Raw genomic sequence first — 19,981 nt, 5'->3', positions numbered from 1 at the left:
ATTTTTAAAAAACTGAAACAATTAAGATCCTCAGACAGCTTTTTATCAGCCTAAAAAAATACATAAATATACCTGATATTTTTAAGTGATCATTAGATAACAACAAAAAAAACTTGATCAGAATACAGTCAATGTCAGTTATAACCTTCCATTGTTCTGTTGAAAACAGACATCATATTGGGTGGTCATTTTATCGAAAGGAAGATGTATAGGATAGTTTTTGTGTGAAAAAGTTTGGAACTTATCTCACTGGTCGTTTTAATGGAGTAGTTGCTACAATGTGGGGATGTTATAACGAGCATTGACTGTATTGATAATAGAAAATAAATAAAATGATTTTAAAAAAACCATAAAAATAAAATTTTAGCTTACTTTCAAGTTTAACACACTTAACGAGCAGTGATGAATTCAAATCATCCATGAACTGCTCTATCAAGAAAGAGAGCGAGAACGGGAACTCCATTTGTCATCAGAGATTCACATTATGTTGAGACACTGCAACAGGAAAAAAATGATGATGACCCTTTTATTTTTTTTCTTACTGTAAAAAAATTCATTACATGCTCGATAAGTGTGGAGTAAACTTACGGAAGCAAGCCTTTCTCAAAAATGTACCACATGCATTTTAAAAATAATTTTGTAATGATTTTCTAGACAAGCTTTAACCAGTGTAATGAAAGAAAACTGAACTGAAAATGAAAAGTAACTGAATACTAAGGCATATGCAATAAAAAGGCTGCTCAAATGTGTATGGTGTCTTCTTTTAACACCAAATACTTGTATATAAGCTAGATTATATTATATCTCAATAAAATTTTCTTAAAGTATACTCCAACAGTCTTTAGTAAAAAAAAATTATAGCAAAATATAAGGTAAAAAAATGTTCAAAAGAATTCGAACAGAAACAAACATTTGCAAATTTGAAAACAGTATAAGTCATCTTGAATAAGGTACTGATACATTTCATTAAAAAAACAAAACCATGTAAATGAGTGTATAATAAAAGAAATTTACTTATTACTAAAACATAACAAAGATTACAATTTCTTAGAAGAAAAACTGCATGTAAGGTAAATTCAAAGCTCAAATTCTCATCATTTCATAGGTGAAATGGAACATCACAATTTTATTTGTTGCTGTAACTTAATTTGGGAAAAGAAGAAAAAATCTCTACTTATTAAAACCTGATCATATCTGTACAATAAGTGAAAAAAAAACTATATTATTGCTAACACATTAAAAATCATGCAACTATTCTTGAGCTACATCTGTTACACACATGCTTTCCTTCTTAATTTATTTTCTATATTAATTTTAGTTTGCAGCAGATTCTGAAAATGACTTTCTTTTCTTCTGAAATTTCTTTTTTGGATGGAGAGACTTTCTGCAGTAACATTATGCTTTTGCAGCCATCTTTGGTGCCATTTCTGTAGTACCTCTATTTCAAGCAAAGATTCTGGTATGAACTGAGAAAATATTGAACTCGTAACGCAGATATAAACATCCTTAGATACAGTAGTTGGGTGTCTTATTAACCTTGGCTACAGCACCCTAATGTTTTAGTGAATTGTATTTTTATAACAAAATATATTCTCTATAAACACTCAAAAAAGAAAGGAAAAAAATCCCACTGAACAATAATTTTCAATGATTTGCAATCATCATCTTAATTAATGTATGCATCTATCAACAAATGAACTTTACCTCAGAGGTCAACTTAACGCTTCCACTTTCATTGACAGATATCAAATTTTGAAGGCCTGGAAGCCAAATTGGTATTTCATCATCAACAGGTTCTATCTCAATATGAACATCATCAGCGACAAAATGCAAGCCATCATTCACACCTACTTTGAAACTATCTTTGAATGATTCAGACCCATCATGTCTATATCTAAACGAAATATATAAATATTCTTATTAATTCACAGCTAACACATTCTGGAAAATATGATAATACATATTAATGTGAATTTTCTGACATTTGAAATATCATAAATAGATAGAATGCACAATTTTAAAATGAGGGGAGGGAAATAAGTATCATAACCAGCACTTTTGAACTGTCATGGAAGTGTCATTGACCATCATGGAAGTTGAGAAAGTGCGTACAAAAAAAATTGAAAAATTGTTATAATGGGAATGAGGGTGAGTAAATAATCCAATAATTCATTTCTAGTTAAAGTATTGCCATCAGATAAAAAAAAGGGGATGAAACACTGCTGCATATGATCAATTTTTCAATATTATGATAATAAAGCTGCTATTGCACATTTAATGCAATGCATTTCAGGAATCACCAATATTTTCCCAAAGCACTACATAATTATACAAGTGTTTCTTTCTTTACGCTATCAATTGGTTCTGCAAAATAATCATGTAATATTAAATTTTGTGAAATGAGATTGAATTTAACATGGGGAAGGAAGTTTCCTTAAGGCTGGGATAACACTATAAAAGTTTTCTAATAATTATTTTATAAAATTTGAAAAAAATCCAACCAATAAGATTATCAGTTGCATTGCACACATGTAACCTATGAGTCTTATTGATCGTATTGATTGGAGATAAATGGACTGGTTTTGATGAGGGTGAAACTTTTCTCTCCTAAAGTGCCTATTATGATAGTTTGATAATTTTTTAAACAAAGTGGTATATATTTACATATATCTGAGACAAGTAGCATTCTTTGTCTCTTCATGAAAAAATTTGATTAGTAACTCCAGGAAATTCTAAATATTTCTCGCAAATCTGGAAATATTCATTAGGATCATTTTCTTTGATTTAAATTCTGATGAAATTGTCTGTGTATTACTGAAGGATGTTCACTAGTGAGCACCAGTGAGTTGGACTTGAACATTTCATCCACATTGATGTCACATAAATCCTCTTTTAGGAAAAAAATTTCATCTTTCTAACAATGTCATATTGATCCTAAAACTAAGCTTACAAACTAAATTTCAGTCATCTAATTTCATAAATTACAATTTCTTATACCTACTTTTTCAAAATCGTGTAAAGTGGGATTGCATAAAGCAAGGGATACCTGTAAAACCTTTCATTACTGAACTTATGCACAGAGCTGAACGTTCTTGACATGAAAAAGAGTGAATGATCTCTAAAACAAACTTTGATGGTGGCTATACCGATATTGAGATATTTAATACTTACTCTAATCTCAGAGTCAATATATCATCTAATGAAAGGAGATCTCCAACACGAAGAGTTTGCCCACTCCTACGTAATGCGCCATGTAGTGGAACTGAGAAAAGGCTCATCTGCAGGTCTGTTCGTAAAGTGTCTGGATCATACACTGAAAGCTCATTGGTTGAAAGCAATGTAGATGAACCTTCCACCACATATAGCTTTCCTGTATGAAGCTGGGGTATCTGGAAAATTTTTTTTCAGTTTACTAGTATGCTTATTTATACCCATAACATCGAAATGACATGCAACCAAAAATTGTAATGAAATAACAAAATGAAATTATCATGAAGTAAAAGGAATAAATGTGTAATGGTTATTTATCAATTCAAAATACTGACTTCTTTCAGTTGTTAACTTAAGTCAACATCTTAGAAATCAAATAAGATTACTGATTAAATCAGTAATACTGCAGCTTGGCAATCAAGTAGCTAGCATCCTAGTCTTCGGCTGTAAGGGTCTCGGTTTGAATCCTGGTTCGGCATGAACAATTACTAACACTAACAATACTAACAATGTACCTGGACAAATCACATGAATCTCTTGGGGTAATATAAAGATTACATTATTATTTATTACAAAATGGAGCATATGATGTTTAATTTTTATATGGTGATAATAAGCTTAATGTCTTGTTTTTGTTCAAAGAAATATAGTAACCCTACCAATGTTCTGCTTCTGTCTCAAAAAAAGGTGGCAACATTCATTTATCAACATTTACAATTGTTGAACATCTAATCAATCATCAATCTACATGGAAAATTTTAATATTTTGTTCAAAAATATATTTTCATCAAGAAACAATACAGATAAAACATATCAGGCGTTCCCAGCAGGACCGCAACTGGGGGGGAGCAGGCGGGTCTCATGTCCCGGGCGCTGGACCCAAGGGGGCGCAAATTTCATTCTGAAACTTTTCCCTCAACATTACAAAGGGGGCATCAAAATGTGCACTTGCCCCAGATCACCTAGCATCTAGTAGCAGCCCTGGATAAGAAAAGTTGTATATGGAAGGAAAAACTTTAAAAAAAATTGCCATGTGGCCATGGACTTCTCAATTTAACTATTGTTCTTTCGGATTTAGTCTAATCACAGAGCCGCAAGTGGGGGAGGAGGTGGGCGTAACTGGTGCCCTGGGAACTGGACCAGAATGGACGCTGAATTCACCCTTTAACTGCTTCTTCTACATGCAAGAGGAGCCAAAATTCCGGCTTGCCCCAGGTTACAAAGTACCTAGTTGTGGCCCTGGTTCCCAGCCACTATTAGGCTGAAAACATAGTGGGGAGGCAATGAAAGCAGATGGGGGAAAAGCGATTGGAGTAGCAAAATCAAACATATGAATTCCCATATGCCTGTGTATAGTGTTACACACACAGCAGAGCAGGAACTTCACAACAAAAGATTGGAAACAAGGGAATCGAGAAACTTTGTTTTCGTTGCCCTGTTTGTTTGTGTGTGGTTTCAAGATTGACATTGAAGGACTCGTCCATACTGTTTTTGCTGTAAAAAACTGTAGCAAGATCAAACATTTCTCTATAGAATTGCTGATGTTTATTTCTCGATGTACTTCAAAATGCTGGGGATGATCAAATAGAAATAGCAAGTAATGAATAATTTTTATAAATTTCTTGTGGAACTTAACTTTTTTCATGCACACATGCTTAACAAACTAAAAATGATTTAGATTTTGAGTTTTATGCTAATTTATCATACACTGTGTGAGAAAATGTATTTGAATAGTCTGAATTAAAAACACATCTTCTACGTTTGTTTCTGTGTACCGTCGATATTCCCATACTAGGTGGTACTAAATGTTTGTAATACTGGTTTTCTATGTGTGTCAATAATTATGTTTCTAAGTTATGTAAAAAAAAATGGAACCACAACAAATATTCATACAAAATATGTTTTTTTCCTCGAACACAGTGAGGAGGCTGACAGGGCTCTAAACTGGACAGTGCCATCCTGATTCACTGGCCCACCCAAGCATACTTATGAAACCTCATACTTATGTTATGAAGAATGGGAAAAATGGAAGATGTAGTGTAATTATTATTATTTTGTGATTATACTTATTACTCATTTTCACCATACACACACGCCCACTTAAATACCCCCTATTCAAATATGTTGCCCACACGTAAAAAAAAAAACACTACACAGTCATGAATTACTCGATTATTATTTTCTATATGGTTCAGCGAGGATGAAAAGTGTGGTATTATTTTTTTATATTTTGAAATTGACAAATTCACACCTACACACATAATTTTCCCCATCATATGATGTAAACCCTACACAAAACATGCCACATCATGTGATTGTTATTTTTTTTCCTGGTTATAATATTCAAGGAAACTGATGAAAAATATCATTTTTATGTCATTCTAACAATCCCCACGTCACAATTTTTGTCACCATATATGTAAATCCCCCCTTAATCCCCCACGCTAATTAAATGCCTTAACTACTGCCGGTATTATATAACCACGTGCAAAAATTAAATCTATCTTTTGGTCCACTTAACTCTGTCGACGCTGCAAATGGTCTCGTTCGACGGGAAATAAAATTAAGTACTCGAATGCGAAATTTCAGAACTTTCAACCCGTAATTTCAGCAAAAATTCCATTTTCCAGTGCAAAGTCCAGATTTTGCAGAAATCATGTTTCAACACGACTTTTGGCCATTTTGCTCCCTTCCCCCAGTTCCTCCCTCTCTCTTCCAGGGGTGAGTCATCATTTTTGCACGGTTTCATCGAGAGGGCATGACGTGGCAACCTCGTGACCCCTCCGCCACCAATCGCAAGGCAGAAAAGTTCAAGATCTGAAGAAAATGTTGAGGAAAACAAGGCTTTTTGCTCTAGAACACGATGCAGTGGAGACGTGTTCTCCATTCCGCTGTCTGTGTGGCCCTTGCGCCCTTGTTCTCCCCTTGATCTACTAATTAGCCAAAGATGATGATGGCCAATGGTCACCCGAATTCCTGCTACAATGACTTCCAAGCTGAACATTCACATCTGACTGTTTCCAACCAGGCTCTGAATCGGCCCTTGAGGATCCGTGCCTGCACTTCCTCCGAAGTTCCGACGCCCTGCCTCGGGTGTTCGACATCTCTATCCAAAGCTACATTAAGAGTCTTCCAAGCGGCTTTGCCTGTACTTCCTCCGAAATCCGATGCCTTGTCTCTGGCGTTGGACATCGTTGCCCGTGCTTTCTCCGAAGTTTCGAAGCCCACCCTGCGGCGTCCCAAATTCGTTACCCAGTCAAATGCTCATGATGGTTCTGACGCCCAGCCAGAATCACCCCTGATGGTTCTGATGCCCAACCAGAGTTGCCCCCGATGGCTCCAATGCCCCACCGGTGGCGCCCTGGATGTTCCGAACCATCATCCACACCTGCCTGTGCCTTCACGATGGTCAGACGCCCGGACTCACTTGAATAAAAATCTCCACCCTACTTGCCTCGAATGGTCTCGGTAACGTACCAAATCCAGATTGTTTTTATATTCCCCTATCTATATTTCCCCTTAGTAAGACAAATTTAATATTTCCCCATTCCGATAATGATTTTTCCTCCCAACTAAAGTTTTCTCTCGTACGAATTGTTTCTGTTTTTAGTGATAATGATGTCTATATAATTTTCTTTTTCACGGGGGGGGGGGGGGGGGGGGCTTAAATATTTCCTGATAAAATTGCATTTTTTTATTAAAAATTCTGATGTAACTAAAAATGTTGTTTGATCTATTCATTGTGTCAAAGTTATTGAGATCAGGATTATGATATAAGATTTTTCTTTGTACTTAGATTTTAGGAACCTGGGTGTGGGAAGCTCTTCCCCTTCTCTTCAAGGCCTTCCCTAGTTTAAATTTCTAAAATGTAAACTTTAACAATTATTTAAATAAGATATTTAACAGATATCTGGTATTATGATTTTCAATGGTGAATATCTAGACTGGCAATTTCAGTCAGACAGGATCTCTGAACATCAACTGCTTACAATGCTCTTTAGACGGGGTGGGGGGGGGGTCATTGATAAACTTGGTATTTTTCTCACTTTTTTATACTTACACTTTTGGTAGAAAATATAATTGATTTTTCAGAAAATGCTTACACCCAAGTGTCATGGAAAAAAGATGTAGGAAGGAGGGTGACCAAAATATGAGTGGAATATTTCTGTGGCTATCCTTAAAAACTTAAAATAGCAATATTCACCACTCAATTTTTTCTAAATTGATATCTGAGAGTTGATTCTTATAATTATGAAATTTTTTTCACATTTTAAAGCCATAGAGCAGATTCTTTAATTTAAAAAAACCGAAACCGATTGAGAGTTTCTGTTTGATAACTCTCTGCTATATCAAACATTCCATTACGTGTGCTACATTCCTTTCTTGTGGGGCTGAATGAATGAATTCCAGAAATTCACTGGACTTATCCCGTTGTTGAGATCTCATCCAGCCCAGCTTCGTGGCAGAGTCCAGAACACTATTTTGTGTCAAAAAAAAAAAAAACCACACACACACAACAATAACATAACAAAATTTCTACAACATATTTTCCCCGGACAATTGGATACTGTCGAAATTAACAAATTTTGTGTTGATTACAGACGAGATGGAGTTGGAGAAAAGTTTCTTGGTTTCGTTGAGACGGATGAACGTACACATATTAGGATGGAGCTACATTTTAAAAGCAATTGGAGGGGGCCCCATGCCATCTCATCCGTTATCTTATACTTGTCATATTATACACACAGGATAAAAAAAACGAAATGAGAACCTTATTGTGAAGTATAAAATATTTGTCAGATTGAGTCATCTCACTTAACACCTTATTGGTGAGCAAATGGGTTTGATAACTTGCGGACTAGAAGCCAGCACAAGTTTTATTGGGTTGAGTTCACTCGCTCCAGTGGATTTGATGAAAATATACAAAATAGAAATATATTGTGTTGGGGATATATACAATTAGCGGATCACCTGTGCCATCTCGCTTAGCATCTTATTCCATGAGCAACATGAATATGACATTATGAGTATGCACGTATGTTGTGGACATCAAATGTATGAAGAACTTGAATAGAGGAAAGAGAAATACACATATACCATATACATATATATAACTGCCAGGAAGTCTGCCAGTTGTCTTGCTCTAAACCTATTTTCGTGAGCAATGTGGGATTAGTTTAAATGGAGGATTGTTTGGAGAGAGCCTTAGCTAAGGATTAGCTTCGGTCTTGTTGTTTTGGCTGACTCGCTCTGGCTGGTAATATTTATTAAAGAAAAAATTAATAATGAATTTGTTTGTAGGGCTATATTTTTGTCTTGTTTCTTCATCCTTTTCATTTTTTGTTTTTGCTCACCGTCGCACTATGTTTTTAGCCTTAATTATGGTGAAAGAATTCTGTGCTGTTTGTTATCATAAATAAATAAATACTCTCACCAATATGATTGATAGACCTCTTTGGAAGTTGGTGATCAAAGGCTTTGCAGGCAAAGCAGTGAATGTGTTATTCATTAGCAAACAGCTCAAAATTCTTCTACCATAATGCAAATATTACACAATTTTATGAAAGGAATGTACGACCATTTAAGCCAGGTCTCCATAACTATGCCTAAATAAAATGCTTCCCTCTCTAGAAAAGAGAAAAATGAACTCACTTGATTATTAACTGGTAAAACAGTGATGTTGAAAATCTGACCGGTAACAGAGCTATTATGCTTGTTTCTAACCGCGAATACAAACTGGAGATGCAGAGGGTTAGGACCAATATCATCCAGAGGTGGCATGTAAGCAACTTTGAAGTGATTGATCTCTTCTTGGGTGAAAGACAACAGTTGCGGGCTATGTGGATTTTTTTCCAAGTATGTCTCATTCATAAGAGATACGAGCTTCCCGGGATCTAGAAAAAAAAGTGTTGTCACACAAACGAATATACAGCCAATCTCTGCGTAGAAACAAATAGAATATCAGTGAAAGATAAGTTATACCCAACCATAAACAGTCAACTATGGGGGGGGGGGGTCGTTCCCCCCCCCCCATAGCACCAACCCGCTTAGCGCCACAAATTTGCAGTGGAAAAAATTTTCCATATAAGGGGATTATAATGTAAAAAACCTACTTTAGCACCAACTTGGTATAACAGCAACTATTGTTCAGATTATATACAAAGTCCATGTGTCATTTTCCAAGAATTTCTACATTTCTACATCCATCATTCCCCCCCCCCCCTGAAAAAGTTGAGGATTTACCCTTTTAATAGCAACACTTTAGAGCACACACCATAACAACACTTTAGAGCAAATGACTTGAAGAATAAAGAATGGTGTGATCTTAGAAAGCACATTGAATACCTAAACATGCGTATGGACCTTGGAGTTAAACCACCAACGTATTCAAAGAAATTGATAATATATATCGATATAAAGCCATGTTTCAATGTTCATGTTCAATCGTATTGAAAGAAGTTGTTCTTTTAATATCTGAGAAACTGGAAATTAGTGATTATCAAACCAATGCCATTATTTCCCTTCGTTTATTTAGTTTTTGCGCTTATAAAATGTTTCACTATATTTATACAGAATTAAAATGATTTCAAAGATAAGTGTGTTTTTCTGTTAGTTTTTATACCAAGAAATATTTAAGTAATCTGTGTGTGAGTGTTTATAATTTTATGAATTTTTCCAACTTAACTGAAAATGCGTATGAAATAGATTATTTTATTTATGGAGTAAATATTTATTTATACAGCAGTTCATAACAAATGTGTGAATTTATCTAATGGAGCTTCTCTGAAATTCTATTTCAACCACGATCCAATGCAACGCCAAACTTGTTATAATGTTATTTTTTGGGACGGATGGTGGCATTACAACAGGGTTTGATTGTATAACTATGCCAGTGGTTCTGGTTGGTGACACTCCAAGGTTAGTGGCACTTTGGACACTGACAATGGTTGGTGGCACCCCAAGGAACTGCTGCACTTTGGAAACCACTGAATGAATGAGCGCCAGAACTTTGCCACTGGACTTATCCTGTTGCCGAGATCTCTTCCAGCCCAGCTTCGTGGCAGAGTCTGGAACACTTTATTTTGTGTCAAAAAAAAACATACAAAATTTTTACAACATATTTTCCCTGGACAATTGGGTACTGTCGCGATTAACAAATTTTGTGGTGATTACAGACGAGATGAGATTGGGAGTTGAAGAAGTTACTGGGTTTAGTTAAGATGAATGTACACATATTAGGATGGAGGTATGTTTTAAAAGCAATTGAGCCCCCCCCCCCCCAACATGCCATCTCATCTGTTATCTACTTTGTAAACCACTATAGTATGCTGGCATTTGTTAGTTTTTAAAAGTGACAAAGATGTCTACCGACTTATTAAAGGTTAGGTCACCATAAAATGGTAAAGAAACATGACAAGGCTTTTCTACTGCGAATCGGTTTTTTTTTTTTCATTTTTCATTAAACTCTCGTCATAGAACTTATTTTAAATAATTTAAAAATAAATTCATTACTGAATATATATAAAGCCCAAATACCTGCTAGCATGAATGAACTTATATATTTGGGCTGCTGAGTAACTGTGTAAATGATTTCACTATCTTTGGAATCAGTATCAAAGTAACGAAGATTCTTGCTACTCAAAACACCAAGATCGACTTCATAAACTTCCAAGCTGAAAAAGCTTGCCAGATCTTGCCTGGGGGGATCATCACCAACTGGCGTTATTTGGATGAGGAACTTGTATGGTGGAGATACGTTAGGTGGGTTGTTCACATCCTGTATGACTATGCTCATGGTGTCCAGAAATACCTGCTTAAAAAATAAAAAATCAGCATGATTATATAACATCATGATGCATGTGTGTATCAATAAAAGTCAATGTTGGGAGAAAAGGTATCAAAATATGCTTCAAAAATGTGCTTCAGTGCAGTAATTTTAAGAGGACGTGTCAAAGCACAGTTTGAAGTGCAACAAAATATTCTACATGAGCAGTTGTCTTGTGTGTTTCCCATCATGGACTTCCATTTGCAGATATCCCTTCATTTTATTCCTGCACCACAAATCATTAGTGAGCAATTCAGCAGCATACTAAGCTCACCATCTATTCATGATGGGAGGAGTTTAAGATGCTATAAATTAATTTGATGCTTCCACTACAGAAGACCAATTTAATGAGCCCAGATATACATATTTTTCAACAGCTTTTTTTTTTTTTAATTCCAAAAATGTGTATTTGTGATTATTCAACTCTAATTTGATGATTCCATCAATTCAATTAATGAAACTGTCGGTCCAGAGAGATTCATACATCAATTTAGATCAAGTCTATGCATACATCAATGCTATATGATGTATGTGTATATTAAGTACTCGCACTTATACTTTTTTCGCCATAATTTGAGATTTTTAGGAAACTTTTTGTAGAAAATTGCAGATTTTTTTGGGTAGATTTGTTTGATGATAGAATGGAATTGTTCAACAATATCAAAATACATGTGCATGTCATAACTGACACGTTTAAAAAGAAATACGATAAAGATGTTGGGGTAAATCGAGAAGCTATCTATGCCTAGAATAAGACAACCATAAATACATTATGGGCATTGTATAGTATTTTATCATGTGTAGCCTATATATTGTTTATAATTTTTGTAATTGTGTTTTTAATTGGGTTGCTGTATTTTTAAAATATATGACATCCATATTTGTTATGGGCATCTTTTTCTCAGCCACCTCGTTGGGCATTTTGCCAGTTGTGATGGTGTATTTGTATAAGTACATACCTTAATATGTTACTTATATGTTAGGCCAGGAGCCCTTAACATTTTTTAGCCAATGACCTGAGACCCAAGTGCAATCAATTTTGTGATCCATGGGACTACTTTGAATTTTAAAATGTTTATTACATATTACTTATCAACAAAATGTTAGGATTTCAAAATTGGTGAAACCAGTGGCACAAGTGGATTTATATGGAGGATTCGTAATCAGAAGCCCCTAGGATCCAAGTTTTGATCGCTGGGTCACGACCCATACATTAAGAATTAGTATATTAGAACTTAATTGTTTTCATACTTTACAACAGCAACAAAGCTTACCTCACTTCCGTCATGTTTGTAGTGTATCAGACCTTTATTTATGTCCCGCTGAGTAAAATGATCCACTTTGTTTCCTTCTTTTTCCCAAGCAAATTTTTTGAAAATAATACCAGATGAAGGTGGCTTTTTGATAATGAACATAATATGCTCATCAGAAGTGTCATGATCCACAGCATGTAAATTATCTGCGATTATGGGAGCACTCTTACCTTCTTCCATCTGAAGGCCAACATTCACTATTAGAGTAGGTGGACTATCATCTTTTGGAATGATGCTGATGGGGAATTTCACATGTATAGAATGAGAGCCATCATAAATACGGAGATGTATGCTATCCTTGGTTGTGTCACTGTCATCGTGGTGATAAACCACTCTTCCTGCTTCAATATCTTTTCTAGTGAATGAAATGGTTGGCCGTTTGTTCACTTCTAATTTGCCATGATGAAGTCCACCAGTCACAAAAATCTGAACAGCATTGACGTTATCCCCATCAACAATTTCTAAATTTGACAGGCGTATAGGTCTTGCTTGACCTTCTAGAAGAACCATCCCAGCATTCATAGAGATGCGTGGGGCTTTTGTCATAGCAGGACGAACAGCTATATATAATGTGAAGGGTTCACTAACCGCAAAGTCAGCATCTTGTATGGTGAATTCAGTTTCAAACATCTGACGTTCTTTAAAAGATTTTGTTGGTGGCTTATATGCGATGTTAAAATTGTTCAAGTCACTTTGGCTGAAAGATGTTATGCATCTTGTATAATCAGCCAAATGAACCAGGCATCCTTGGCGAGACATTAGTGGTTTCGAGATGTTAAATACCAATTGCTCAGATGGTGTTTCACTATCAGTTGAAGAAAGTACGGCTGGTGTTATTGTAGTAACAATAAACTGATCTACATCCATAAGATACATCCCAGAGAATGAAGCTTTGGGTGGCAGATTTGGAAAAGCTGGCCGTATCTCTATTGGAATGTGAAACCATTCCGTGAGGATTTCCCCATCATTCAAGCCTGGATCACTGACCTCAATCACAATTGTTATAAAATCAATATTTGGTGTTGGTGGTTTTAAATGTTTATATCTTAAACCCAAGTGCAAGAAGTCATCACATTTCCGTTTTATTACATCGACCGGCCTCTTCTCTTTTCCGACAACTACCTGTCCGTGTGCTGGTCTATTGCTCAAGTACTGGGACATTCTAGCTTTGCAAACTGCTCCCTCATTCCGACTGTAGTTGAAATAGATATAACTTGAATTTATAACATCAGTTAAGCCAAAAAACTCATCAACTACCAATGGTTGAACCAGCTGAATAATATCATAGGAAGTATTCTTCACAATGAAGTTCAAGTCAAAAATTTCTGAAAATGTGTCTTTTTTTGCGAATTTGTACACCCTGAGCTTTACAGTATCCTTTGCCAACAAAGGTGAGCCATGATGGATATATTTCACTGTTCCATACTTAAAATCGCAGTCAAAAACCTATAAGGTAAAAATAAGACAAAGTAAATTGAACAAATAAATAGCCCAGAAACATTGCAAAAAATAGTTTACAGTTATATAGTTAGTTTTTCTATGGTTTAGGCTAGCACATGAGCAAATTTGATAATCCATTCCTCAATAGGTAAACTGGGTGACAATATAACCTGTAGTTTACATGTATAAATACTGTGTCACATCATTTTAAGGTGCTACCAAAGTGTATTAAATACATTGTGCATTAAATGTAATGACTTTATTTAAAGAATTTTTAGCGAAACTTAATGTTACGGGACTTATTTTCCAGATTTTTGCTAAAATTATCACACTCTTTCACTGCTCTGTAACTCGATAAATATACCCCGTAGAAAAAAAAAATCATAAATAAAAAAAGTTGTAGCAAATGCTGTTCTCTACAATATTTGAACTACTACTTTTGTTCTCTGATGCACAGAAACACAGATATTGAGCAAAAACTGAAAAAAATCTGAAAATTTCCAGATAAATGTAAAGACTACTGCATGTAACATCATAAAAAAGCTGGCAAACCTTCCACAAATATAAAAGAAATTCAGATATCTGTCATTTCTACTTCAAAATATGGAAGAAGGATGGCATAGACACTATATAAACACTCATAACAATATAAATACTTTAGGGCCACACATACACTCAGAGCACACGTTTCACGCACTGATTCATTCAAAATTCCCCCAAAAGAATGTTTAAGAGTGCAGTTAGGTAGTAATAATGCTGTAGCTGCTGTGGTGGTTGAGTGGTCATAGTGACGGACTCGCATCTTGAGGATCTGGGTTCAAACCCCACCATCGCCAGCTGAAGTTGGTTTTCTGTGGTTCCCAACTTCAAGGCGCAAATGCGAGCCAATCTCCCTGTTAAAAAGTCTCACCACAGAAAGCAACAGCCCTACAACGATAAAATTATTCAGTCATTACACGTCAATAATAGTGAGAAAATTTGGTGGCAGCACTACACATAACAAGCATTACAGAGAAACAAAACTTCACGTCAGGTTCACAGTACATACACTACAACTTGTACCAATTTGTTAGAAGTTCCGCAGAGAAATATGGACGAGGTGCATGTATGGTTTAGTAGTAATAATGTTATAAGATAACAGTTAAAAAAAATAAAGGTTCTTTTAAATTTTTTCCACTCACTCCTATGTAAATTTGGCTTGCCATATATATTCTAGTGGGAAAAACTGTATTATTAATAATCTGAAGGCTTGTTAAGTGATTAAGTAGTTAACTAAATTTTAAGTTACCGATTGTTCAAAGAAGTGTCCACATGATAAGTGATTAAGCAGATGCTCAATGGATAATTTTTATGGAGGCAAGCACAACTGGCGCATGAAAGCTACAGTCTACTCAAATCAACAGAGGGAGAGAGATGCAATGCACAGGAAAATAATATAGTAATAATTTTTTATATATATATCTGACATTCGGAGAGGTGTTTTTTTAAAAGCTCATAGCTTTCGCAACAATGGATGAAGATGATCTGGTAGAACTTACGAATATTGTGATCAGAACCATATCATATATTTTATATTTTTGGGTGATCTACACCAGAGTGCGAACTCGTTCACACTTAAGATCAAAACAAACATCCACGTGAGAGAGAAAAATGACCCCCCACAAGTGACAGGCCACACACATGCACATAGGTCTACTTAACAAAAAAATAGAATCCTCTTTACTTCACTAAATTACTTAATCACTTACCAACTAAACTTATGTAAACGACCCTTATTGTCTGCATACATTTTAAAGTATACTTGCCAACTTCAAATTTAGTAAAGTACTTAATCACACTTAACGTGTGTAAACAAGCCTTAAGTGATCTTACTTGAGGATCTAAAAATCCAACTCTCTGTGATAAGGGCTCATTCTGTACAACTTCTATCTTACAAACTTCTTCAGCTGCAACACTGGAAAACATCAAATCATCTGTTCCAAGATAAACTTCACGTCCAATCGGGACTTCAATGTCATTCTTTGATATTAACAGTTGAGTCCATACCTCAGTTATCATCAATAAGGACAGAAGCAAGTATATCCACATGTTGACATCACACCTAAATGGGCAACAATAAAATATAAAGAATGTTGATCCCAACATTTAGAAAATTCAGGAATTATTGTATTACTCATTCAGTCAAGCTTTAGAAAACTTTCATTATGAGAAAACATCTTAACACCAGAACAACGGGAATTTCGAACTACCTAGAACAACAGTAACCGCTATAGGGGAAAAATAAACATAAATTACATATTTTTATACACTGAAACTTCTGAAAACAGTATCTATTCAGTCACTTTGACTTATTTTTGCAATAAACCCTTGTTCATGTACCTATTTTTTTTGAAAATTTTGGACAAAAGGGCTTGTTATGACAGAGATATTCAGAAAATGAATTTACAAATAATATTTACTATATTTTCACAAGCACCAAAGTTAGTCTTACAGCCGAAATTGGAGAGACAGTCCTAGCAAACAATATCTCCACATGTTGATCACACAGATCTTACGTATAGTCCTCCTACCACGAGATGAGATTTGGCTACGGCACGTCATGTGACGTCAAACGATTCTATTTTATCCTAGAAGGACATGCCAATCGTGAAAGCTCAGTCACTGATGAACTTTTCTCGATGTGCAATCGTTTTACCAAAAAAAAATTGAATAAAATCATCCGACATGACGTGACGCAGCGATAATTCATCTCGTGGTCAGAGGACTATATAACTCACTAACAGCACTATCATCATGCTCAACTTTGAATATCCAATGTTTCACGATTAATTTGAAATAATTATCAAAACAACTGCCACTTTTCTGAGACATTCTAATCTGAACATTTAGGTAGTCAACCAAAAAAAAAAATTTCACACAAGTGGTATGGTAGGGTCATTTTGTACACTATGGAAATTTTGACCAATGATATAAAGGAAGGAAAAAAAAGCAGAAGAGCATCATAAATTTGTCACACATATGGGGGGGGGCAGGTGCCATGGAACCTAACACTGTGACCAGAGGTGTTATTGTAATATCCCCAAAATAAATTGTTAAATTATGAAACATTGGCTACAATGTAAACAACACAATTATCAAAAAAGACCATTGTCATCTTCCAGTGCCGGGACTTCTAGTTATGTAACTCACAGTTTAGAGTCGTTTCTCAACAGTTGGACAAATCATGCTGAAAATCTTCTAATTAAATGAAACCTGTATGAAACTGAACTTCAAGAGACTGAAATAATACTATGTTTCAGACAAATTTCTGTTTCATAAAGGTGCACAGAGGCATTAATCATTGGATAACTATATTTTTATTCCATTTGAGACAGATATGTGTCTCATGCAGTATTCGTGTTAGTGGTAGTCGAGTTATTTGCCGCTGTGGTGGTCCAGTGGTCATAATCATAGACTCACATCGCGAGGACCAGAGTTCGAGCCTCACAGTCGCGGTCGGCTAAAATTGGTTTTCTGTTCAAACTTTGAGGTGCAAATGTGAGTTGATCCCTGCCATTAAAAAGTCTCATCACAGAGAGCAACAGGCCTTCAACGTACAAATCTTCAATCATTGCACTTCACTCATAGTTCGAAAAATAGATGGCAGATAGCAGAAATATAACAAGCATTACACAGAAACAAACATCCCGATAAGTTCAAAACACGTGCTCTTACTTGTACATTCCAACATGTACCAATTCGCTAGAAGTTCCGCAAAGGAATGTGGATGAAGTGCATGTGTGGTTTAGTATTAGTATAGTAATGGCAGTCTTAGATAGGTTTCGCCGTAGTAGGTTCTAATAAGCAGGGTATGAAAAATCATGTTTCTTTCAAATAAAGAAACTCAGATTTTTTAAAATTTAAATTAACTACTCTAGTTAAAAAAAATCTTATTAATCATTAAGAATGCATATTTTCTATCCAATCTCTCAAATTAAATTCAGAATTAATGAATAAACTAACAAACAAACAATGAGAAATGAACTACATACAAGAAATATGAACATCAAAAATCTGCATTGACGTAACATGAAAGTCAATGAATCTGAATTAACTTCATGAATTAGCATTTTTCCTAATAGCATGCTTTTATTCATGGGAAAGACTTTCCCCCCCCCCCACACAAAAGTAAACGTCTGGTGCCGATTCAGTATCACATATGGTAAAAGGTTTCTTGATTCATTCAATGTACAACCAAAGAGTCACTCAGCATCAGCTAAATGAAGACAAGATTGTTTCTGCGCAAATGATGATGTATTTATTATGATGTGTTTCCTATTTGCATGATGTTGCTTAATAATTTAGCCATTTTTATTCTTTCACAGATGTAATGAGTTTTGGTAAAAAAACGAGCAAACTCTAGACTTTTCACATTAAAATTTTAAGTCTAACGGTAGTTATGTTGGTACACCTACTACTTTAAACCAGTAATTAGACAATAGAATTCACAGATTTATACAAAACTAATCTCTCTCTGTTTTTGAAGTGAATATGCCTTTTAAATCAATTACGACTCGGAGCATTCGCAAAAAAGTTGTGTGTCAAAATTTTTTAAGTGCTCGTATCTCCCGAAGTATGCAACGCAAGTGAAAAGCAATGGTATTGCCAGATGCACATTGCAAAGACTAAGCCAAAGATATCACTCTGATTTTAATATCTCTTCCCGTCCAAACACCAGGTCCACTACCCTGATTCATGACAAATTGTTTACTGCTATATCCCAAAAAGTGTGCAATGAAAGTAGAAAGCAATGAGATGCACATTGCAAATCCAATAGCATCACTCTAGTTTTATTATCTCTTCCCATCTGGGCACCAGGTCCACTACCCTGATTCGTGACTAATCGTTTTCCGCTATATCTTGAGCAGTTCACAACCAAAATAGACTACGACATTGGTATCATTTGTTATCTATTCCAAAGACACAGTAGATGACAATGACGAAATTTCATTACGTCAGTGCCTACCACACGACTCACGGCAGAAAAAACGTATCACGTCAAAATGTGCCGCCATAATTATTGTGCTAATATACGTGGATGTGCAGAAGATGGAATATATGATGGGGACACACTAAGAAAACACAAACACGTAATGGGATAAAGTTACATGTTTCTGCTGACGTGAAACTCTCCTATTCGGTTCATATATAGAGCAGAAAAAACCTGCTCTTAGTTTTGCGACCAAAGTCGGTTTTCCTAGGAGCAGGTATTTCTGTGGCATGTGAACAAAATAGGACCATTTCGCGTCAGCAGAAACGTGTAACTTAATCACGCTACGCGTTTGTGTTTTTCAAGCGTACCGCATAAGCTCAGGGCGGCTATGTAGTATATGGACCTGGCAGCAGCTATTCTGTCGTCTGAAGGGACGGAAAAGAAAACAACAAAAATATGAAAAGAAAATCCGGGAAATGTGCGGCGCACGACGCATTTAACTCCACCAGAAGCAGTCGGATAATCACGCCCGACGTAAAGCGCTGGCTTGAGGAGAGTTGCGCTCTGTAGGATAGCAGTCGTACCGCTTATTCCCATTAGTGAGTGTACGGCGTGTCACTCTGGGTAATTCACGTTGCACGCGGCACAAAAAAAATCTCCTACGAAAATAGGGTTTGAACCTGCTCCACGATGCCGAAAAACCCGGCTTAAAATAATTTTAATCATCAATGCCTCCAAAGTGGACCCAAATCATCCGAAAGCCCAGTTAAATTACCGTAAATCATTCTTTATATAAACTACAGAAAAGGAAAAACTATAGAAATATGTGAATTAATAAACAAGAACAATTTTGTATCGTAACATAACGTTCAAAACTCACAATTTTAGTTGGTAATTCGTGTTCATAATTATGATCGGTTCACATGTTGTATGTTCACGGCTGTTAATAAATAAACAAACAATATAAAATGATAAACACACACAGATGTTGCCAGGAACTTTTAGCACAGTCATAATGATTTCTAAATCTAAGAGTTTCTCTGAAAATTATTGAAATATAGATAAGTCTCACGACTTATAAGTCTTAAAAATACAAAAAATCTCTATAATTCTTAATTTAGATGTCTTTAAATAATTTAAATTTAAATTTACTCAATAATGGCAAAGGTATGGCAGCATCATGATCATAAATGGACGAATCAAATGCCTTTAGTTGTCTCT

The 19,981-nt window shown here is 35.4% G+C and overlaps 1 protein-coding gene across 2 annotated transcripts in view; it reads right to left on the bottom strand.

The window, feature by feature from the left end:
• The window catches only part of LOC149070090 (FRAS1-related extracellular matrix protein 1-like), a 59,289-nt gene extending 39,574 nt beyond the window's left edge, over positions 1-19,715 (bottom strand). The window contains exons 1-7 of one of the 2 annotated variants that reach the window (XM_089250099.1): positions 19,641-19,715; positions 15,661-15,889; positions 12,310-13,794; positions 10,747-11,023; positions 8,863-9,104; positions 3,172-3,389; positions 1,705-1,894 (exon numbers count right to left, since the gene is read on the bottom strand). In XM_089250099.1, the coding sequence (XP_089106225.1) occupies positions 1,705-1,894; positions 3,172-3,389; positions 8,863-9,104; positions 10,747-11,023; positions 12,310-13,794; positions 15,661-15,889; positions 19,641-19,666 (2,667 nt within the window). In that variant the 5' untranslated portion in view covers positions 19,667-19,715. The remainder of the gene's footprint in view (positions 1-1,704; positions 1,895-3,171; positions 3,390-8,862; positions 9,105-10,746; positions 11,024-12,309; positions 13,795-15,660; positions 15,890-19,640) is intronic. The other variant, XM_089250100.1, reaches the window with a different exon arrangement.
• Positions 19,716-19,981: the final 266 nt, after the last annotated feature.

Source organism: Pholcus phalangioides, unplaced genomic scaffold (assembly GCF_987345545.1).
Source record: "Pholcus phalangioides strain wild (caught in Gottingen) unplaced genomic scaffold, Ppha-v1.0 ptg000022l_1, whole genome shotgun sequence".
NCBI classification, from domain to species: domain Eukaryota; kingdom Metazoa; phylum Arthropoda; class Arachnida; order Araneae; family Pholcidae; genus Pholcus; species Pholcus phalangioides.
The sequence above is the reverse complement of the archived record's forward strand: the minus strand, read 5'-3'. Positions and strand labels throughout refer to the sequence as shown.